Source organism: Mauremys mutica, chromosome 16 (genome assembly GCF_020497125.1).
Source record: "Mauremys mutica isolate MM-2020 ecotype Southern chromosome 16, ASM2049712v1, whole genome shotgun sequence".
In the NCBI taxonomy this organism is placed as follows: domain Eukaryota; kingdom Metazoa; phylum Chordata; order Testudines; family Geoemydidae; genus Mauremys; species Mauremys mutica.
In genome coordinates this window covers 30439664-30463687 of record NC_059087.1, presented here as the reverse complement: position 1 = coordinate 30463687, position 24024 = coordinate 30439664, and the positions used below count along the sequence as shown (strand labels likewise).

Sequence of the window (24024 nt, the reverse complement as noted above, 5' to 3'; positions counted from 1 at the left end):
AGATCCATTGTTCCAAGCAGAGCCTGGCTCAGTAAGACCCACTGCAGACCCAGGGTCCTCTCCAGGCCCAGAAGCAGCCCCCCATGCCCTCCCCAGCACCCGCCTTACCCAACGGTGTCCTCATCCAGCACGTAGAAGGCGAGACTGTGGAAGCCCATGGGCAGGTGCAGGGTGTACTCCTCCCCCCAGAAGGGATTCAGGTTCTTCCACACGGTAGCGGTCCTGCAAGCAGAGCACAGGGGCGGGTGAAGTCAATGCCAGGGGCCGGGACCACTCCCCTGCGCGAGGCAATCAGGAGCCGAGCCGGCAGCAGTGGAGAGGGGCTGTGAGAGGGATCACAGCGAGTGGACCCAGCCGTCACTGTGGGAACTACAGGCTCAGTCTCTACCCCTGGGGGTGGCCTCTGGGGCAGATTTACTCTAGCTGCTTTATCCCAAGGGCTGTGGAAGGAGAGGCAGAGGTTCTGGCCCTGCTCAGGGACTGAGAGATCACCCCAGACAGTCAGAGATGCCATCCGGACCCCACAGCTCCAAGAATCAAGAGCATGTGCCACGCACGTGGACTCACCAAACGCACAGAGGTACACACAGCCCCTACCAGAGGCATGCAGCGTCCACTGACGCACAGAACTACAGCCAACACACACACACACACACACACACACAGCCAAAGGGACGTAAATGTTACCAACAATCAGTCACGCAGCTACTGCCAACACACATCCCCAGCAGCAAACAGCCCCCACCAACACACACAGCCACACAAGTGCCAACTCACGAGCACACGCACCCAGATACTGCCAACATGTACAGCGCCAGGCGCACACACCAGTCCTGGCACAGCCACCCAAAGGCTGCCCAGCCCATGCGGCATCACAAGCCTGCCATATTTGCCGGAGATCAAACCCACACAGCTGGTAAGGCTCGGCTCAAGCAAACTCCAGCTCCCAGTTCTGGCAGTCCCACAGCAATGCTCCCGGTGGGGTATACTCAGAGCCTCCTTCTCTGCAGCAGGCTGCTGGCCCAAGGCAGGCACTGCGTGTGGCACACACCCCTTGGGACGTCCAGACCTGGGGCTGGCGTTTACTGCTGCTTCAGTCCAGCGCGGCGGGGGGGGGGGGGCGTGAGCTAGGGAAGACTGTAAAATCACCTTTGCCACACCAGCGCCAGGGCCTGTGCACCCTCCCCACCCCAGTTAATAGTTTCCTGGGCCCAGGAGAAATCCTGTCAGCTCAGTCTCTCCTCAAACCCATCGGAATGTCTTTGAGGAGCAATGGCAAGACCCTGATACCCAAGGAAACCTCCGCACTGGCTGGCTTCACCACTACTGTCAGTCCCCAGTGGAGGGAAGGGGAGCCAGCGAGGTGGAGGCTGCAGTTGGCTCACACCCCACTGAAAGTAAGAGTAAAATAACAGAGTTCAGCACCTCTGCAGCAATTTACAGCATCAAGGTGCCATGCCAGTCAGCCCTCCTGAGCCCCCCAGCAGCAGGGAAGCATCATTATCCCCATTTTACAGATGGGGAAACTGAGGCACAGAGGGCCAAACTCATCCGCTGTGGTTCATGAAAACACAGCCAGGAATTAATTTAGCCCAGAGAGATCAACCAGCTTGCCCAAGGGGACCCAGCAAGTGGGTGACTGAGCTGGGGCTAGAGTTCATGACTTCCCAGCTCCCCAGCTCATTTCCCAGGGCTTGGGGATTCACATTCAGACCGAGCCGCTCCAAAGCCTCTCAGCTAGCAAAAGGAAACGCTGTGCTCAAGCCTTTCAGCTACACTGCATGTGGGAGCTGCAAGAGGGATCCCCCCAGACCACAGAGAGCTGGTCCCCGCGGAGAGATGGAGCTTGGGAGCAGCAGGGGAGCCCAGTCCAGCTAATTGAAGAGGGCTGGGCTGCCCCTGGGTCTACACAGGGCGGCTAGTAGGCAGCTGAGAGGGAGGACGGGGCGGAGTCCTGGGAGGAAGGGCTAAGATAAGCTGGGTCCTGGGCAGCCACACAGGAGGGGAGCTAACACCTGCGGTGAATCCCTGGAGCAAGGGGGGCTCAGGGCTGCTGCTCCAAGGGCAGAGCCCAGCTGGCTGAGGAGAGGAAGCTGCTAGGAGCTGCTAGGACCTGGGAGGGGTGGCCCTGCAGCGACAACTGGTACCTGCCGATAGTGGGGTGGGTACAATTTAAAGGTCCACTCCTCCCCCAACAGCTTGAGTCACACCCCCACCTCCAGGGCACCCCCCTTACCCTCAGCTCCCAGATGTTTGCTGCTGCCTCTCCCTGTGGCCGCAGCTTGCAGCTCACCAGCTCCAGGAGCTGCCACATGGGGAGGGTTTCGAGCAGGGTGCAGCGGTGGCCATCTCGGAGACAGACCCCCTCTGCTACCTACCCCAGTACATCTGATTTCCCTACCACTTCTTCCTGCTGCCGGATCGGAGCTCTCAGACCCTGGGCGCAGGAGGAGATGAAGGCATCTAGCTCACTGCTGATTAGGGGACTTGGCTTCCCTTGCTCAGTGACCTCCTGCTGGAGATTCTGCAGCCTTGGGATCGGATTCAGGGGAAACCGACTGCGGCACCCTGCAGAGGGGAGATGCTGTGCTGGCCTCCAGTGGGTGAGCCCCACAGCCATGGAAATCCCAGTCCCCAATCTCATCACACGGAGCGGAGCTGAAGGCTGCAAAATTGTCCGTTCCAGGCAAAGAGAGGAGCTAGCTGCCTGGCTGTGCATGGATGGAGAGTGCTTCCAGGAGAGCTCCACGGTGCCTGAGCGAATGAGGAACGCAGCCTTGGTGCTGGGCTGAGAACAAACTCCCAGTTCCAAAGGCCTGGAAAGGTTGGATCCAGATTTTGCAAGCGCCCCACCCCCTGAAAGACATTCCTGGACCAAGCTTTCCCCGCAGACACCAGTCCCAGTGCTGGCCGGGATGTGGCGGTTCCAAGGAGCAGGAGGTTGTTTTCATTCTCCCCTGGCGTTATGAGCAGGACACGGGGTGGCTTCCCAGCGGGGAGAACAGTGCGGTGGCAGCAGGGCTGGCGATGAGCCTGGGCCATGTCTGGGACGGCTCAGGAAATGAAAGCTGGGGGAGGGGCAGGGGAGTGATTAAGAAGAAGGGGAGAGAGACAGAGTGGAAGAGAAGAGAGGGAGGGAGATGTGCTGGGCCCTGTGTGAGGGACCATGGATGAAGCTGGGAGGACCCAGGCCCCGACCCTGTATTGCTCTCCTGCGCCCACCTCCACACCTCTGGCCAGATACTCCCTCCCTCCCCTCCAGCGAGCACCCGGCCAGCTGGCTGCCATCTCTCCAGAAAGGGGCAATAATTTATGGACTTCTCCATAGTAACCACTTCATCACTGGCCAGCTCCAGAGCAGTGGGACTTGCTGCGGGACTTGGAGCACCACAGCAACCACGGGGGCAGGGTGGAGAACCGAGGGGCAGAGGGAGCGAGCCTAGCCCCCAGGGAATCAGAGGGGAGAGTCTCCTCTGTCCAGAGAGCAAGCAGGGGGCTGTGTGCAGCTGGAAACCACCAAATGCAGCTATAACCAGGGCTGGTTCAAGCGACCACGCCCGTGCCAGCACTGGGACCACCCGATGGCCTCAGGCAATGGCACAGCATTGCCACCCCCACCTGGCCGCGCACCTGTGGCTGCAGCCCCGTCGCCCTTCCCAGCCGGTGGGCTCCTGGAGCCAGCAAGTGGGAGAGCAGCAGGGGCTCCACCCCACAGGCCGGCGCAGTGTGGGGTAGGAGTCGTCATGGTGAACAGGGCAGCGTGGGAGCCTGCTCTCGGCAGCCAGCCAAGGACAGGCAGAGTTGGGGCGGGGGACACGGAGAGACAGTTGGGCCTGGAGTTGATTCCTCTGTGCAATGTGACGCTGGGCGCATCATCCCTCATGGGGTCCTCTCTGGCCTGACCAGACACGCTGGGGAGAAAGGCACCTGCTGAGCTTAGAGAGCTCCCCCACTGTTCACGCTCTAGCGCCTCCCATCCCAGAATCTCAAAGCCCCTTGCAAAGGCTAACGAACAGGAGGCAGGCGTGTCATCATCCCCATTCCACAGGTGGGGAAACTGAGGCACAGAGCAACACAGACCTGCATTTTCAGACGTTGCAGCTAGTTTTTGGCTGCCCGATCTAACACACTCAGGGCCTGACTGCTGGAGGTACTGCAGGCCCCAGCACCTCTGAGAAGCAGGCTCCAGGTGTTACAAATTGGGCACCCAGAATCGAACACTGAAATATGTGACCACTTTTGAAAATCTGCCGTAAGTGACTTGCCCAGTGTGTCAGCGACAGAGCCGGGGTTAGAACCCAAAACTGCTGAGTCCCAGCCCTGGGCCTTATCCACAAGATCACCCTTCCCTCCTTGGTCCTGGGGTCCTGTCACTTCCCCCTCAAGGGCTGGATTACAACCGATCCCCAGAGCTGCAGGACAGTATTTCACTCACCCCTTCTCAGGGCACAGCGGGGGAGACCCAGCGCTGGGCCGGAGGCTGCTGCTAGCAGCAGGACAAACAGCTGAGCTTGCAGCTTCCTCCCCTGATGCAGGGTGGGCCAGGTAACTGCTCAGCCCTTGATAAGCTCCTTGGCGTGGATGAGATTCTCAGGTCTCTGTGGCTGGAGACCTCCGCCCAGTGGTTAAGGACCTGCTAGGTCACGTGATCCCAGGCGTTGGCTGGCTGACTCCAGGGAGGCTAGAGCATGGTAAGGCTCCAGTTTAAAGACTGCCTCCTGCAGCAGGTGGGCCAGGGGTGCGAGCCCTACAAACAGCACATCCGCCCCAATGCAGCCAGCCAGAGACCCCATCGGCACTGCAAAGGTAACCATGCCGTGGGCAGGCGGCCAGGCTCCAATATGGCTCCATCTCCTGGTGGAGATGGGATGCAATGGGCTTTAACCCTGTTCCCAAATACACTGAAGCCATGAGCAAGGGCTGGGCCCTTCTCAGCAGGGTACAGACCCCCCAGGAAATCAACGCCTGCAGAGACAGCTGAGTGAGTGGAGACCAGCGCTTTGCTCTGCACACCAGTCTGTATCGCACTGGGCCACATCACCCAGCATCGAACCCCGGCAGTGCCAATGCCCTTCCTTGACCGTGCTGGCCTGGCCCATCCCCAGGGCCCCCAGCACCGCACACTCACCTGGCTACCACCTCGTTGTCGACTTTCACAATGCAGTAGGGGTCGCTGGTGCCAGACCTGGGGAGAGAAACCAAATAAGCAGGCAGATTAGTATTAAGCATGGCATTGGTTTCTGTGATGTCAGAGCGCCTCCCGCAGGACTCGGCACCCTCCAGGGTCACCAGGGGGAGCACGTTTGCAGAGCATTTGAAGAAGGCAGCTCGATACAGTGGGTGGCTCTAGCTGGGAGCCTGGTGCACAGCACCTGTAGCAGGCATAACAGAGCCTGGCACGGCAGCCAGACGCTCTGCCTTGGTGGGGGAGGGGAGAGGGCATTCCATCACACCAGCAAGATCCCCAGGAACCCCTGGGGTTCACCCTGAAGGGCACCGCTGCTTCCCTTCATCGGGGGGCCTGGCCGGGGCGTGGGGTAGCACTCCCAAGGGGACATCAGCTGACCTGTGCCCTGGTCCTTTAAGGTCTGCTGGGCTCCATAAGAGGCAATGCAGTGCATCAGCACAGCTTCCCAGTGCCCTGGCATTGCCCCGGTGAAAGCACAGGCTCCCTTTCCCCCACTTCCCACCCCTCAAATCCCTTTCCACTCCTTGATACACTGCATGGCCTAGTTGCCACTGCTTTGGCTCTTTGCATCCTCTGGTGCCAGGCCCGCCAGAGACAGCAACACGGCCTCCCACTGGGCTCCATGCCGTGCTGCTAAGGATCACTGCTCCTGCTCCTGCCAACAGAGCCCTGGGGAAAGCACGGGCCATGCCACCAGGAGCTTGCAATCCAGCAGGGCAGACAACGTGGGGAACCGTGGGAGAGCCAGAGGGTGAGGCTAACTGGCAGGTCTCTCTGCAGGCTCGCTCACTGATGTCTGGATCACAAGGAACTAAAATTCAAAGTGATCTTGATAAATTGGAGAACTAGGCTACAGATAAAATGAAATTCAACAAAGCCAAATGGAAGGTGCTACACTTAGGGAAGAGAAACCAAATGCACAAATACAGACTGGGGATAGCTGGTTTGGCAGCAGCACTGCTGGGAAGGATCTGGGAGTTGTGCTGGATCACACCCTCAGCATGAGTCAGCAATGTGGTGCTGTTGCAAAAAAAGCAAATGCAAGTTCAGGTTGCATTAACAGAGGCATAGCCTGCAAGTCATGGGAGGTGATAGTACCACTCTACTCGACGCTGGTTAGGCCTCAGCTGGAGCACTGTGTCCAATTTTGGTCACCGCTGTATAGACAGAATCAGGGGTGGCAGGTTTGTATAATTTTTGGTGGTGTCCAGAATGGCTCCAAGTCCCACTCCCCCCTCCCCCCCACACCTGCCTAAGGCTCTGGGAGGGAGATTGGGTGCGGGAGGGGTGTGGGCTCTGGGAGGGAGTTTGGGTGCGGGGTGCAGGCTCCAGGCTGGGGTGCAGGACAGGGTGTGGGGGGTGTGGCACTTACCTTGGGCGGCTCCCGAAAATGAACTGCACACCCCTCTGGCAGCAGCTCCTAGGCGGGGGGGGGGGGCGTGCCGCTGCCCACAGGCACCGCCCCCACCACTCCCATTGGCCGCTGTTCCCAGCCAATGGGAGCGACAGAGTCAGTGCTCGGGGTGGGGGCAGCATGCAGAGACACCCCCCCCCCCCAGGGCCACAGGGACATGCCACCCTCTTCTGGGAGTGGCACAGAGCGAGGGTGGGCAGGAAGCTGCCTCAGCCCCGATGTGCTGCCAGTGGAAAGAGGAGATTAAGGGGGGACATGACAGTGGTCTTCAGATACTTGAAAGGCTGCAATAAGAAAGAGGGAGAAAACTTGCCCTCTCTTGTCACAAAGGGCAGGACAAGCGACAATGGGTTCAAACTACAGCAGAACAGATTTAGATTAAGGGCTTGGCTACACTTGCAAGTTAGAGAGCATTAAAGCAGCCCCAGGCGCCCTAACACATGACCCGTCCACACTGGCAAGACACTTAGAGCGCCTGGACTCTGCAGCTGGAGCGCTTCTGGTGCTCCACCTCGGCGAGAAGCATAACGCTTGGTGTGCCTTGGCTGAAACGCCTGGGCGTCAGTGTGAACGAGGTGTTGCATTACTGCGCTCTGATCGGCCTCTGGAAACGTCCCATAATCCCCTTAAATCAAGTGGCCACTCCTGTCACTGTTTTGGAATCTTTGCAGGAATGCGGATATGCCCTTTCAAAGCTCTTTCTGACAGCTGGGTGCTTATCTGCTCCGGGACAAAGCAAACCATTACTGTGGAATGATGTGTGTGAGGGGGGTGGGGGGGAGTGGGGGTCTGCTGCTGTCTGAACTTACAAGACAGCATGTTGACATGCTCTCAGCCCCCCAAAACCCACTTTCTCTCCCCCCAAATACACACAACACACTCCCTGTCACACTCCACCCCACCCCACCCCCTCCATTTGAAAAGCATGTTGCAGCCACTTGCATGCTGGGATAGCTACCACAATGCACTACTCTCTGTGGCCATTGCAAGAGCTGCTAATGTGGCCATGCCAGTGTGCCTGAATCTGACAGTGTGGACACTATGAAGTAAAAGATACAGGGGCAGGTATGAATACATGAAAGGATGGGGGTGCTTTACCAAGTGTTAGGTCAGTCTAATGAGATCAATTAATTAACAGCGAGGGAGGAGAAATAACTTTTGAAGTGGTAAGAGAGGCCAATTACAGACAGTTGACAAGACAGTGTGAGTAACAGTAGGGAGACACTTCATGCATCTGATGAAGTGGGTTCTAGCCCACAAAAGCTTATGCCCAGATACATTTGTTAGTCTCTAAGATGCCACTCCTCGGCTGATACAGCCTAACATGGCTACCACCGAAACCTGTCATCATTCCTAATTAAGACAATCCCTGGAGAATTAGGTGGGGCAAGGCCCTTGGACACACTGGGGAGTTACTGCCCTGCCCTGACTGCCCTACATTGCCCAGGCTTTGGCTTCAGCCCCGGGTGGTGGGGCTCAGGGCCCCAGGCTTTAGCCCCATGCAGTGAGGCTTTGGCTGTCTGCCTGAGCCACAGCAAGTCTAACACTGGCCCTGCTTGGAGGACCCCCTGAAACCTGCTCGGAGGCCCCGGACCCCTGATTGAGAACCACTGCTCTAAACAGGCCTGGACAGGGAACACACAGCAGCAGCCAGAGAAAGCTGCTATAAGGTCAGCATAGCTCCATTAACCTCCGTGGAACTCGCTGGCTGAGATCTAACCCAAGGGGTTAGGTTTGTTCATATATTCTTGAGAGTTGGTTTCTTTCACACAACATCCCTCTGCTCTGCAATCAGAGATAAGAAGGGACTTTATCTCTCTCAGGATTCATCTTTTCAGTGAGTTTCCAAATTCCACAAAAGGAGAAAATAAGCAGCATTGGGACAATTGGCCTCAATTAGGAGGTGAATTGTAGTCAGTGAGGAACTCACCTGACAAGGCAATGTAGGGCTGCTGATGGACCAGCTCACTTACTGAACCTAAGCTGCCATGTTTTCCATGGTGCACAATCAAACTCAGAATATGTACCAATTTTAGACAGTTGTCAATTTCATTATAACTCACTCTCCTTAACTCTGACCCATGACTCTTTCTTGTGTGTGTTGGAGGGGGCTTGTTTTCATCCTAATATTGTTTCAAAGCTGTTTAATGTTAATATATGATGCAACTAAGGTGTGAATTTTTAACACTGAGGGTATTTAACCACTGAAACAATTTACCAGGGGTTGTGGTGGAGTCTCCATCACTGGGAATTGTTAAATCAAGACTGAGATTTTTCTAAAAGATCTGCTCTGGTTCAAACAGGAATTATTTTGGGGAAGTTCTATGGCCTGTGTCATACGCAAGGTCAAACTAGATGAGCACAGTGGTGCCTTCTGGCTTTGGAATCTCTGAGTCTGTGAAATATAGGGCATGATCCTGCAATAGTCCATGTGTGAGCAAACCCCTGCAACTCTGGGAGCCCCTTGGCTTTAGTGGGGCTGTACACAGGCTCATGGGGTTGCCAGATCTCATTATTTTATTGCCAGTCTCATGATATTGGGTGTTTTTTTCTGAAAATCTGCTGCTCCCAGAGTCAGGTGATGGGGACACTCAGCTTTCTTTTTTAAAGTGGTACTTTTCTAGCAGAGGAGCAGGGGGTGGGGCTAGATGACCTCCTGAGGCCTTTTCCAACCAACCCTAATCTTCTATGATTCTATGATAGGAGAGCTGGGGACACAGCACTGTCAGTTGAGGGGATCCGGCTATGGAACGAACTTCTGGAGATCAGGCAAATCCGGAGTCTGACCATTTTTAGAAAAAGCCTCAAATCCTTCTTTTTTTGAAGAGACCTTTCCACCTTAAGACTGAAACTCACAACACTGACCCCCTTCCTATCCAATAACCCGCCACCACTGGCCCTCTCCCCAAGCATCCCCAGGATCGGTGCTACATCCCCAGGCTTGGAACAGTCTCTAGGAGGAACCCCGCACCGTGCCAGACCCCAAGGGGCTCACTTATCCTCACGGTCTCCTTTGACTGAACCTCTGGGACTCAGCACACCAGGAGCTCTGTTCAGCAAGTCCAGCTGAGAGAGAGACTTGTCCACTCTGCAGGGATTAATGCACCTCCCCAAACGTTTGCAATGACAGCACTGTCACAGCAGGCGGGTTTATTACTCAGCTGGAACCCAACCTAGGCAGTCATTAGATTAGCCCAGCCCAGGCCAATTAGCGCAGAGCTGCAGTGAACCCCATTGGGTTCTGTGTTCCTCTCGGTCTGATCTCTGTCAGGTCCCAGGCAAGAGAGCCCCCACCTCCCTCCAGCAGCTCTCTCTTATCCCCCTACCTCATGCCTTCCCAGGCCTTTGTTCTTTGCTCAGCTTCCCTGTGGAGAGGTGGGCAACACTTCAATCTCCTTGCTCAATTACAGACCTAAAAGTCACAATGCTTCAACAAAAAAACTTCAAAAAACAGACTCCAACGAGAAACTGCAGAACGGGAATTAATTTGCAGACTGGACACCATTAAATTAGGCTTGAAAAGGACTGGGAGTGGATGGGTCATTACACAAAGTAAAAACTATTTCCCCATGCTAATTTTTCCCCTACTGTTACTCACACCTTCTTGTCAACTGTTTGAAATGGGCCATCCTGATTATCACTACAAAAGTTTTTTTTCCTCCTGCTGCTAATAGCCCACCTTAATTGATTACTCGCATTACAGTTGGTATGGCAACACCCATTTTTTCATGTTCTCTGTGTATATATATATCTATCTTCCTACTGTATTTTCCACTCCATGCACGAAATAAATTTGTTAATACTCCTGTTCTTTTTGCTGATACAGACTAACACGGCTGGCACCGAAAACATGCAGCTTCTACAAGGAGCTGTACACCATCCTTGGCAGCGACCACACCTGCACCACCAAGAGCCCCACAAGGAGGTCCACTTTGAGGAGGACGTGCAACAGGCTCATCCGGTGTCATGGTGACTCCGGGGGGTCTAGCCAGTCCCAGCAGTCCAGCTCTGGTGTGCCTGAAGCAGGAGCGGGAGCTCCAGTAAGTACTCATTTTTCTTTGATAATGCACGATTTACATGAGGTAGAGGTGGGTTTTTTTGGTTACGTGGTACACATGGGAGAAGAGATTGAAATTAACACTAGGTACTACTATTTGAATCTCCTTCACATTCCCCTGTGCAGTTACACAGTGGGAGCTCTGCAGAAGAGTCTGTTAATGCACACCGGGATCTCCTGAGAATCCTCCAGAGGGATCTCTAGGAAACGTTCCTGAAGGTACCCACCAATCCTCTGCCAAAGGTTCCTTGGCAAAGCTGCTTTGTTTCTTCCCCCGTTGTAGGAAACTTTGCCGGGCCAATCGGCAATTACTTGTTGTGGTGGGTTTTGTACCTTGTCACCTCTTTGATTCAAGAAGGGGGGGGGGCGCGGGGAGGTTAACCCCGCCTCCCTGCATCTACATCGATCTTACTACTTCTCCGGTAGTTAGGGCTGTATGGCCCAATGGCCAGAGTCCCTCAAATCCACCTCCCTGCATGGGGTAGCACGGCCCAGTGGCCGGAGTCCCTATAGTGCACTCCTAAGGCAGCGGGACCCAATGGCCAGAGTCCCTCTACACCCTCTTCCCCCGGTGGGATAGCGCGGCCTAGCGGCTGGAGGCTCCATAGTGGCAGAGTCTCTCAGTCCCAGTGCGGGGCCAGTCCACCCCGTCACACACCCTCCCCCTTAGAACAGTGGTAGGGGTTTCCACTGCCTCGTCCTCTTCTCTTCCCATCCGGGAGAAAAAGTCCGCATTTCCGTGGGCTTTACCTGGCTTGTGCAGCAATTGAAAGGAATAGGGCAGGAGGCACAAATAATTCAGTCATTCGTTTCTCTCATGCTGTTGATCCAGCGGAGGGGTGTGTGATCAGTCACTAAGAAGAAGTGGTTCCCCAGCAAGTAGTCCCGCAGTGTGTCGACTGTCCACTTAACCGCGAGGGCCTATGGTAGAGTAGTGCGTCTCACGTGGAAAGAGTTTCCAGCTGAGGTACAAAATGTGGTGGTCTCCCCCCTCGATCTCTTGCGACAGCACTGCTCCTATACCCACTCCAGACGTGCCCGTCTGGAGAATGAAGGGCTTCATAAAGTCGGGTTGAGTTTACACAGGCTCCTGGGTCAGTTGTTCTCGGAGTGCGTGAAAAGCGTATTCTAATTCCGCTGTCCATCGGACCGTCTGGGGCTGTGTTTTCTTTGTTAGGTCCATCAAGGGGGCAGCCAGCATTGAGAAATTAGGGACAAACCACCGATAATACCCCGCCAACCCTAAGAACTGTCGCACCTGTTTTTTGGATTTAGGGGTGGGGTAGTCCCTCAAAGCCTAAATAAGTCACTTCCTGCTGTCCTAAATGGCACTTGGCCGGATTTGCCGTGAGGCCTGTGGTGCCCAGGGCTTGTAGTACCTTGGTTGGGTCCTGAATATGGTCTCCCCAGCTGGAGCTCTAAACGACAATGTCGTCAATGTATGCCACAGCATACAAACTGTGGGGACTCAGGACCTGGTTTATGTAACCGCTGGAATGTAGCCGCAGCACCATGTAACCCAAAGGGCATCACTGTAAATTGGAAAAGGCCGAACGGCATGGGGAAGGCTGTCTTCGCTCAGGAGGTAGGTGTCGGGGGGGATCTGCCAGTACCCTTTGGTTAAATCCAGTGTAGTGATAGAATAGAATAGAATAGAATAGAATAGAATAGAATAGAATAGAATATCAAGGTTGGAAGGGACCTCAGGAGGTATCTAGTCCAACCCCCTGCTTGAGGCAGGACTAATCCCTAGACAGATTTTTACCCCAGTTCCCTAAATGGCCCCCTCAAGGACTGAACTCACAACCCTGAGTTTAGCAGGCCAATGCTCAAATCACTGAGTTATCCCTCCCCCCAGATAAATTCTGCCTCTCCTAGACTCTCCAGTAACTCATCCACCCACGGCCTGGGATAGGCATCAAAGCGAGAGATGGCGTTCACTTTGCGAAAGTCAATGCAAAACCTCACCGAACCATCTGGCTTGGGGACCAGCACTATGGGACTTCTTCACTCACTTTTCGATTCTGCTACCACCCCCAGGGGTTAACATCAATTCCAACTCCTTCTGCACAGTCTCCCACGTTTTCTTAGGGAGCAGGCAGCGGTTCTCTCTCACCTTTTGGCTGGGGATAGTGGCGATGTGGTGGCTGGTCACTGTCGTCTTCCCTGGTTGAGCGGACGGTACCGTGGGGAATGCGGCTACCACCTGCCGTATCTGTTCTTCCTGTGTAGGGTTGAGCTCCTGGCCAATGTCTACCATGCCTGGTTCCTCATGCTCGCCGGCTAAGGGCCCTAGTTTGGGCTCTGGGGGGCATGGGGCGATCATAAAACCCTCGCGGTCCTTCCACACCTTCAGCAGGTTCACATGGTATACTTCGGTGTCCCTTCGTCGTTCGGATAGCTGGATTTCATAATCAACGGGCCCTACCCGCCAAACCACCTCGAACGGCCCCTGCCACTTGGCTAATAATTTAGACTCAGAGGAGGCAGTAACAGCAGATTATTATTCGTCCCTCGATTATACTGGATCTCCTGGTTGCGTTGTGCTTGTAATAGGTTCTCTCTGGCTCGGGTGCCCAGTTCCTGAAGCCGTTCCCTCAGATGGAGGATATACTGAACCTAACCTTTGACCTGGGTCTCCTGCTCCTCCCAGGTTTCTTTCAAGAGGTCCAAAATCCCCCAGGGGTGTCTCCCGTAGAGGAGCTTGAATGGGGAGAACCCAGTGGAAGCTTGTGGTACTTCACGTATGGCACAGAGGAGTGCTGGCAGGTACTTGTCCCACTGGCGGGGGTCCTCCCCCATGAACTTCCGCAGCATCACCTTCAAGGACCCATTAAAGCGTTCTACCAATCTGTCCGTCTGGGGATAGTAGACGGAGGTCTTAAGGGCCCGGATGTTCAGCAGTCTGCAGTGCTCTGCCATCAGCTTGGAGGTCACATTTAGTCCCTGGTCTGTCAATCTCTCTCGTGGCAATCCCACCCGGGAAAATATCTGTAATAGCTCATTGGTGATAACGAGGGCCGTAGTTGTTCGTAAGGGTACTGCTTCAGGATACCGAGTCGCATAGTCTACTACGACCAGGATGTACCTATGTCCTGAGCTACTTTTCTCCAGGGGCCCCACCAGGTCGAGGCCAATCCATTCAAAAGGAGTGCCAATCATTGGCAAAGGCACCAGGAGGGCCCTGGGTACCCCCTTCGGGACGGCCTTCTGGCACTCCGGGCAAGAGGCACAGTAATCCCAGACCTCCCGGTGTATCCCTGGCCAGAAAAACCATTGGACTACTTTTAGGAAGGTCTTTTCTCATCCCAAATGCCCTGCCCAGGGGACCGCGTGGGCCAGGTGGAGCAGTCCTCTTCGGAACCTTCGGGGAACCAACAATTGGCGCACCTCGGCTCGTGTTTCTGGCTCCTGTGCCACTCGATAAAATAAGTTTTTGTGGATCTCAAAATGGGGGCCTTGGGGCCGATATTGCCGAGGATGGACCTCTCCATCCTGGCGGACCGCTTGCTCCCAGGCTCGACTAAGGCTGGGATCCCCACTCTGTTCCTCTAGGAAATCTCCCTCAACATTCAGCCACCTCGTCTCTTCCCCTGCTGGACCATCAGTCGGGGCTTGGCTCCCTTTGGTTACTTCGGGCCCCCTCGATGTCCCTTCCAAGGGGTCTTGTGGCCCGGGTTGACCCAACAAACCCTGCCTCCCATAGCGGGTTCTCTTCCTCTTCTCAGGCTTCCCGCTCCACCCCGGTATAAGACTGGCGAAACCCGTCCAGTCGCGGCCCAACACCATGGGGTACGCTAATCTAGGGGCCACCCCCACCAAGCAATGTGCCTCCTGCTGGGCAACCTCTAGTTGCACCCAGACGGTGGGGTACGACTTCACGTCACCGTGTATACACTGCGACTGTATTGGGGCTCCGGTGGGAAGGGAGTCCCCTACCAGTCCCGTGCGAATGATGGTCTGGCTGCACCCCGAGTCTACCAGTGCTAAGGTTGGGGTTCCCTCCACTCGCACTGGGATCACCAGCTTCGCTGGCCCTTCCTTCCAGGCTCGTTGGTCCGCCGTCAGGATCTGTCCATAATTACAGTCCATGTAGGGGCACTCTCTCCTGAAGTGCCCCCTCTGTCCGCACTGGTAGCATCTATCGCAATTCCCCTCCTCCAACAGGGTGCCTTGCAGTAGGCTTGAATCCCCAGACGGCTCTTCTTGGTCCCGGGACAAGCATGCCCCCGAAGGGCCCTGGGTCTTTGGGTTTCTTGGAGACCCCGACTGCCGAGAGGGCAAACGGGGACCTCCCCCGCCGGCCTTAGGCACCACTCCTTCTGGGTGCCGGTCACCCCTCCCGAAGTCCTTGTCTCCAGAACCGCTCACTCTTCCATCTCTACCACCATGTAGTCTTCGGTGAGGGACGTAGCCTCTGTCTCTTCACCCACACCTTCCCCCCGGTGGGCAGGATCTGGAGGAACTCCTCCAGCGCCACAGCCTCGGCCACCTGGCAACTAGTACGGCAGTCAGGCTCCAGCCACCTCCAACAGAGGTCGCGGACCTTCTGGGCTACTGCCCACAGCCTGGCTCCTGGTGGATATTTCTCTCAACGCAACCTCTGCCGGTATGTCTCCAGACTGATGCCTGTCTGCTCTAGGATGGCGGCCTTAACCTTTACCTCATCATCCCTTTGATTCGGGTGGGGGGGGGGGCGAGGTTAACCCCGCCTCCCTGCGTCTACATCGGTCTTACTACCTCCCTGGTAGTCAGGGCTGTATGGCCCAATGGCCAGAGTCCCTCAAATCTGCCTCCCCGGATGGGGTAGCGCTGCTCACTGGCCGGAGTCCCTATAGTGTGCTCCTAAAGCAGCGGGGCCCAATGGCCAGAGTCCCGCTACACTCTCTTCGCCCTGTGGGATAGCACGGCCTAGCGGCTGGAGTCTGTATAGTGCGCTCCTAAGGCAGCGTGGCCTAATGGCCAGTGTCTCTAAATTCTTCTCCCCTTGCGGGATAGCGTGGCCCAGCGGCCGGAGTTCGTCTACCACCTTTGAGGCAAGAGAGAGGGGCCGGTGAACTATGTCATCCCCCAAAAGGTGGGGGGATTAGAGACCCCTGGTAGGGGAGCCCGGGCCCACCCGCCTTCACCAGGCTCTGAGCCAGGGCCCTGTCAGTGACGGCGTGATCCACCACGGGTCAGCAGGGAATCCTACCGCAACACGCTGCCCTCAGAGGGGCGGGAGATACCACTCCCTTCCCTTCCCTGGGTCACTTCCTACCAGTCCTCTAAACGTAGCAGTCCTTGTGGCATCAGGGTCTCCAGGTTCCTCAGTACCCGATGCTCCCTGGGGTTCCCACAGCTGCCAGTCTCTGGGCCTGCTTCCTGGCTCCTCAGCTCCCTCCTGTAAGGGTTGCAACTGCTCCTGGGCTGGAGCTTCTGCTGGGCGTCCTCCTTCCCCAGCCGCCAGCCCTGACTGAGCGGTTCCGCAGGCTTTTATGCTTGACTCCCGGTTGGAGCATGCCCAGCAGAGCCTCAGGGGCGGGGCTTCCTCTGCCAGCAGGGAAGGGTTAACTCTCTCAGTCCCAGTGCGGTGCCAGTCCACCCCGTCACACTTGTGCAGGAACCAAAGCAGCACACAGGCGAGCAGCATACAGACCTGGTCTGAAGCCGCACATATGCAAGGGAGCATCTCCTGCATCTTTCGTTATCCTCAGTAGTGTGATCTCAACTTTGATCGCCCCTGCCTATGGAAAATGGTGCCAGTATTCAGAATAGTGTCCCCAGGTGCGTGTACTGATCCCCTTCTGAAACCATCCAGACCCTGTCTCATCTTGCACCCCCCGGCCCAGGCTGCACTCACCATGTTTAGTGCTCTGGCTGTGCTGCGTGCTGACCAAAGGAAAGCGAGAAAGAGGTGTACGTAATGTTTATGATTCAATACTGAGTGCACACACAATACTGACTCTGTGCGTTGTTTCTTTTGCTTCTGCAGATGTGCCCTTGAGGGCCAGCTCCTACGCACTGACGGAGCGCCTCCGTTAGATAAGGAGGTGAACAAGGAGCAGTGAGGATGACATTTTTCAGGAATTTCTGCAATCGTCAGATCAGGCTGATAGTGATCACAGGGCATGGAGAGAGACAATAAACTCCAAGTGGATAGCCAGGAGAGGAGACAGGGCCAGGACAGGAGACAGGGTCAGGAGCAGATAATAAAGCTCATGGAGGACCAAACAGAGATGCCGAGGTCCCTGACTGTGCTGCAGGCGGAACATATGTGTGTTCGACCCCCCACCCTCCCTACAGCCCATACAGAACTGCATTCCTTGCCCTCCCCAAACTCCCCATACACATTCCTCTCATCCCCAGCCTCCTCCAGTACCCTTGCACTCCACCCCAGGGACATTTATTGTTTAATAAAAATTGAGTTTTACAAAGACAGTGATTCTTTATTGGTGACCTACACAGGGTAGCTGGAACAGAAAGTCAAACACAGCGGCAGACTACCTGGCTTAATTCATTACAGAAAGACACATTGCTGGGGCTCATTGTCAAAATGCTGCTTCAAATAGTCCCTCCCACTCTCCACCCCACATAGCCCCTCTGATAGCCCTAGTGTCTGGCTGCTCAAAATCAGCCACCACGCAATCTGCCTTCACGCTCCACCCCTGGGGAAACTCTTTGCCCTTGGCTTCACAAATGTTATGCAGAGCACAGCAGGCAGCTATGACCATGAGAGGTCTAACCTGCCAAAAAGGCAGTGACCCTTTAATCTGCCGAACACACATTCTGTGGGCATTCTGCACCTGCTCAGACTATCGTTGAAGTGCTTCTTGTAAGGTATCATGAGCCATGGGAGTAAGGGTAGGCTGAGACTCCCAGGATCACTATAGGCATTTCAACATCCCCCATTGGAATCCTTTGCTCTGGAAAGAAAGTCCCTGCATGTAGCTTTCTCTACAGGCCAGTATTCCTGAAGAAGTGTGCATCATGCACCTTCCCTGACTATCCCGCACTGATGTCTGTGAAACGATCCGGGTGATCCACAAGCACCTGCAATGCCATTAAGAAATACCCCTTTCTGTTGATGTACTGTCACAAGACGGTCTGGGGTCAAAGTTGGGATATTGCCCTGCTGCAGTGAGGGAATTCCATTGCTGCAAAGCCATCCCCTCTTTCACACATATTTCCAAGAGTCACGGTTCTTCATAGCAGGAGGCAATTAATGTCCCTGCACACTTGCGAGAACGCAACCCCCACGGTGGACTTCCCAACTCCAAACCGATTCGCAACTGACCAGTAGCAGTCTGGAGTTGCCAGCTTCCACATGGTGATCCCCACTCATTTTTCCACTGTTGGGGCAGCTCTCATTTTGGTTTCCTTGTGCCAGGGATGCAGGAGGAGGGTGCGAGCTCCGCACACAGTTCAAGGAAGTGGCTTTGCACATATGAAAGTTCTGCAGCTACTGCTCATCATCCCAGACCTGCATCACAATCTGATCCCACCACTCGGTGCTTGTTTCCCGAGCCCAGTAGCAATGGTTTGCTGTGTGCAGCTGCTCTGTGAATGCCAACATCGATCTTGAATTGTTTCTTTCCATGGCACACAGCAGCACCATGGATTCCTGTTCAGAGTCACAGCTCATGAAATACTGCAGGATCAGCCGTGTTGTGTTCACAACACTCATGACAAAACTGGAGAGCAGTGCAGGATCATGCGTTTAGGAAGAGATGGCGTGCACAAAGTTCACGGGGGCAGTTGAAAAACAGCACAAAACTGTCAGAAGTCCTTGGAATTATGGTATGGGAAAAAATGCACCATGGGGATGCACTGTGATCCATTTCCAGAATGCCTAGCAGGAGAAGGTGGTGATTTGCACAGAGGGAGAGCTACCCATGGTGCACTGCTCTCCCTGTTGGTGCTAGAGCACCAACTGTGGACATGCTCTGCCAACACAAGGAGCGTTGTGTGAACATGCACAAGCAATGTAATTACAGCGGTTTATGATCGGCGATATAACTTAAGTCGGCTTAACTCTGTAGTGTAGGCATGGCCGTAGTCTCTTAGGGCTTGTTTACACTTAAAATGCTACAGCAGCACAGCTGCACTGCTGTAGCGCTTCACTGTAGACACTCCCTATGGAGACAGGATGGATTCTCCCATTGGCGTAGGTAATCTACCTTCCAAGAGTTGGTAGTTAAGTCAAAGGAAGAATTCTTCCATCATAGAATATCAGGGTTGGAAGGGACCTCAGGAGGTATCTAGTCCAACCCCTGCTCAAAGCAGGACCAATCCCCAACTAAATCATCCCAGCCAGGGCTTTGTCACTGTCTTCACAGGAACTTAGGTTGGCTTAACTATGCCGCACAGGGGTGTGGATTTTTCTCACTCCATAGCGACATAGTTTCTAGTGTAGACCAGGCTTTAGCATGATGTGAGAACAAACAGTCCTCCCCAACACCTGCCAGGTAGCCATGGAAAATATAGGGGAAATCGAGGCACACATTGGGGTCACAAAAATATTACAGAAGATTCCTACTTTATCACCCCCCTTTTACCCAATAAATCCCCAACACTGACCCCCTTTCTGCCTTCAAACCCCAATACCGATATTCCTTCCTAACAAGCCCCTACCAATGAACCAACAAAAACTTTGTGAAACAAGTCAACCTAACACACCCAAACCCTACCGCAAGCAGAGCTGTGATCCCATAAAGGGAGAAGGGCCAGAGAGAACACAAAGTCCACTAGGAACTTAGAATCATAGAATCTCAGGGTTGGAAGGGACCTCAGGAGGTCATCTAGTCCAACCCCCTGCTCAAAGCAGGACCAAACCCAACTAAATCATCCCAGCCAGGGCTTTGTCAAGCCTGACCTTAAAAAACCTCTAAGGAAGGAGATTCCACCACCTCCCTAGGTAACCCATTCCAGTTCTTCACCACCCTACTAGTGAAAAAGTTTTTCCTAATGTCCAACCTAAACCTCCCCCTCTGCAACTTGAGACCATTACTCCTTGTTTTGTCATCTTCTACCACTGAGAACAGTCTAGATCCATCCTCTTTGGAACCCCCTTTCAGGTAGTTGAAAGCAGCTATCAAATCCCCCCTCATTCTTCTCTTCTGCAAGCTAAACAATCTCAGTTCCCTCAGCCTCTCCTCATAAGTCATGTGCTCCAGCCCCCTAATCATTTTTGTTGCCCTCCGCTGGACTCTCTCCAATTTATCCACATCCTTCTTGTAGGGTGGGGCCCAAAACTGGACACAGTACTCCAGATGAGGCCTCACCAGTGCTGAATAGAGGGGAATGATCACGTCCCTCGATCTGCTGGAAATGCCCCTACTTATACAACCCAAAATGCCATTAGCCTTCTTGGCAACAAGGGCACACTGTTGACTCATATTCAACTTTTCGTCCACCGTAACCCCTAGGTCCTTTTCTGCAGAACTGCTGCCCAGCCATTCGGTCCCTAGTCTGTAGCAGTGCATGGGATTCTTCCGTCCTAAGTGCAGTACTCTGCACTTGTCCTTGTTGAACCTCATCATATTTCTTTTGGCCCAATCCTCTAATTTGTCTAGGTCCCTCTGTATCCTAGCCCTACCCTCCAGCGTATCAACCACTCCTCCCAGTTTAGTGTCATCTGCAAACTTGCTAAGGGTGCAGTCCACACCATCCTCCAGATCGTTAATGAAGATATTGAACAAAACCGGCCCCAGCACCGACCCTTGGGGCACTCCACTTGATACCGGCTGCCAAATAGACATGGAACCATTGATCACTAGGCTATTGCTATGGAGTTTTTGAGGAAAATGTTCAGATACTACGGTGATGGGCCGCAGGATAAAACCCTAAAGGTTTGTCTGCACTGTGGGGACTGCAGCAGTATAACTACACCACACTAAGCCCCTAGTGTAGACGCAGCCTACAGTGAGAGAAGGGGTTTTCCTTGGCTGTAGGAATACTGCCTGCCCGAGTGGCGGTAGCATTCTTCTGTCGACCGGGCTGTGGCTACACTGAGTTGGCACAGCTGCATCACTTGGGATTTCACACCTCCGAGCAACATAGCTAGGGGCTTTTCTATACTTGAAATGCTACAGTGACAGTGCTGCAGCACCTCAGTCTAGACACTACCTATGCCAACAGAAGAGATTCTCCCTTTGGCACAGGGAATCCACCTTCCCGAGAGGCGGTACCGAGATCGACGGAATTCACCTGTCCTAGCACTGTGTGCATGGGGACTCCCTGTGTGCAGCTTAACTACAACGCTCCCGTGGATTTTTCACACCTCTGAGCAACAGAGCTGAGCGGACCTCATTTTCTAGTGCCGACCAGCCCTATGTCAATCTTAAGTGTAGACCAGGCCTCAGATAGACAGGTAGGTTTTGTAAATGTCACTGTGCTAATTCTCTTCTCACACCAGTTTTGCTGCATAGCCCCTGGCTCCCCATTGCCATGCCCCTTAGCCAGGTATCTGGAACCATGCAAACTGTGGGTGTGAAGCACAATATGGTCAGCTCCAAGCATCCAAGAATCATGAGAACAAGCAAACAACCCCTCTTACATTTTTTGGGGTGGTTCTAAGTTGCTTTTTGCTTCTGAGCTGCTAGGTTGCACTGTCGCTATGTTGACAAGCTTTTTTTCCACTACCATAAAGGATATAAACTGATTTTTCTTTTTAAATGAAAGTGTCTTCTCACATGACTCCAGAAGCTGGGGCTTGAAGACCCCCACCCCCAAAAAATCAAAAAACATCAAGTATTGTGAGCATTGACAAAATCAAAATTGCTCCCATGTGATGGCTTTCTGTACCCACTCTGCTGATTTCCCACTGGTGTTAACACCCACTAGGAAATGGAGAATCGAGCAGGGATGTAGCTCCAGATTTACGTGAGTGTAAACAAGAGGGTAATTTAACGGTAATAAGGTAATAATTGGAGATATACCAATCTCCTAGAACTGGAAGGGACCTTGAAAGGTCATCGAGTCCAGCCCCCTGCCTTCACTAGCAGGACCAATTTTTGCCCCAGATCCCTAAGTGGCCTCCTCAAGGATTGAACTCACAACCCTGGGTTTAGCAGGCCAATGCTCAAACCACTGAGCTATCCCTCCCCCAGGGGAATAAGTCCACTGCTGGTTAGCAGCCTAAGACTGGGCTACACTAGACAATTAGTGAAAATTCCACACCCTCGAGTGACAGAGTTAAGCTGACCTAAGTCCCTGTGCAGATAGCGCTAGGTTGACAGAAGAATTCTTCCATTGCTCTAGCTACCTCCTCTTGGGAAGGTGGCTTTACTATCGTGACAGGAGAACCCCCCTGTTGGTGTCGGTAGTGTCTACACGGAAGCACTGCAGCAGTGCAGTTGTGTCACTGTAGCCTTTCAAGTGTATAGCTGGAGAGTTATGATCTGGGAGCATGTTTACCTAGATTTACATGGGAATAAATGGCCATGCAAAGGACAGGCAGGGGACTATCAGACCTGCAGATTTTGGAATACAAAGAATAGTCAGTGCAATTGATAGTGAGATACAGACTAGGGAGCTTGCCCATTCTCCTACCTGAGACACCCCCAGTCCTAAACTGCTGCTTCAGAACCAGGCGAGACCATTTGGGGAGTTAGCACACAGACCTAGCTGGGCTTTAATCAGTGCAGAAACTGCTTGGTGAAAAGTGCTCATGCACTGAAGACCTACTTTACCTCATACTTGCAGCCTCCCTGTGATGTAGGGCAGTCTCATTACCTCTCTTTTACATATGGGGAAACTGAGGCACAGAGCAGGGCTGTGACATGAGCAGAATGACCCAGTAGCGGTGCTGGGAACAGAACCCAAATCCCAGCCAGCCCAGACATCACTGCCTCTAGTCAGCATCATCTGCACACCAAAGATGCAGCCTGGGAGCTAAGCACTGGGCAGACGCCTGGGGACGCAGCCCACCTCCTGCTCTGCCTCTGGGCTGGGATCCGAGGGGCACCGGGGAGTGCCACTCTGTGACGTATCACCATGCTGATGCCTGCCAGCTGCAATCCCATTATTTATTGATTGATATCAATCAGAATAGTAACTGGATAAGTGATAACAGTAACTCGAGCTCAGGAGGGAGACTGCTGGACCAGGTCATACTTTCCCTTCCCCACACCCAGCCCTGCTCCAAAGCTCCAATCTAGCAGCAGGAGGTGGTAGCCTCACATCAGTGGAAGTGACACGCGCCTAGAGATGGGACCAGCTGCCAGATGCAGATCTGGTTTTAGTACCCGGGGCCTTGCAGGTTAGGGTCACCCCGTTAGTAACTCGGGCCATTTTTAAATTTCAAATAGGGGTTCAAATGTCAACCTTCGGATCTGGGGGGGTGGTTCTGACCCGGGCCAAAATTAACCAAGGAACAGGAGCTTACTAACGAGCAAGCCCAGAATTCGAATTTGGACATGCACCCGGTCCCCTCCAGCCCATTTCCTCCTCTCCTCCCTGGGAGGCAGCCTGGGGAGTACCGGGGGTCCCCCGGGCCAAAGTGCATGAAGGGGGAGTCCTGAGCCAACAGGCTGGCTCTGCCCAAGCTAACATCTGCTCCTGCTAGCCAGGAGCCCCCCACCGCCCCCCAGGCAGCACTGGGCAGCAGCCAGAGAGTGGGTCAGTTCACCCCATGGAAATGGAGTCCGGGCCCCAGCCAGATGCTCTCAGGGAGGGGCGAGAGCTATGTTACACCCCAAGCCAAGCCTCTCTGGGGCCAGAGGCCTCACCCAGCAGCCCAGGTGCGGTCAACGGGAGCCGCACCTGAGGCGGAGCAGCACCGGCCGTGGCCCCCGCCTCAGCCCGGACCGCCGGGACCCAGCGGAGCGCCCTGCAGACGGGACATCCCACCGACGAGCCCGGGAACCCCACTCACACATCCTTGGCAGGCAGGCTCCGTCCTTCCACCACCCTGAAATGCAGGGACGTGTTCCGGGCCATCCCCAGCCCGACTCGGGCCAGTGCTCAGCGGCGGGGCTGGCCGTCCCTCGGAACCATCGGCTCGGAGCCGGGGCGCTCGCTCGCTCGCCTCCTCTGTCTCTCTCTCCCCCGCCGGGGGAGGCTGGTGGGGCTCGGTGCCGTGGGGCGCCCTGCTCCTGCCTCCCTGCTGGCCTCTGGTCAGCACAGCAGCGGCTCTAGACAAAAATCAAGTCTCGCGTAGAAACGTGTCTTGCCCCTGCAACGCCGGGCAGGCAGGTGAAACCGACCAGCCAGCGCCGCCGCCGCCCGTCGCTGTGTCAGTTTCAGTTCAAAGCTCCCACGCGGCTCCTGTGCGCAGCTCAAGCCGGCTGCCCCCTCCGCTGCCCCACGCACGAGCCGCGGCAGACGGGGCGAGGGACCAGCTCCGACAGCGCCAGACTCGTGTCTGCAGCCACAGGTTGCCCG

General features: G+C 54.6%; 1 protein-coding gene across 2 annotated transcripts in view; it reads right to left on the bottom strand.

The window, feature by feature from the left end:
- The window catches only part of RASAL1 (RAS protein activator like 1), a 115574-nt gene extending 91550 nt beyond the window's left edge, over positions 1-24024 (bottom strand). Inside the window, exons 1-3 of one of the 2 annotated variants that reach the window (XM_044990534.1) lie at positions 23516-24024; positions 5129-5185; positions 109-222 (exon numbers count right to left, since the gene is read on the bottom strand). In XM_044990534.1, the coding sequence (XP_044846469.1) occupies positions 109-222; positions 5129-5185; positions 23516-23580 (236 nt within the window). In that variant the 5' untranslated portion in view covers positions 23581-24024. Of the gene's footprint in view, positions 1-108; positions 223-5128; positions 5186-15919; positions 16021-23515 lie in introns of those variants that run through there. The other variant, XM_044990536.1, reaches the window with a different exon arrangement.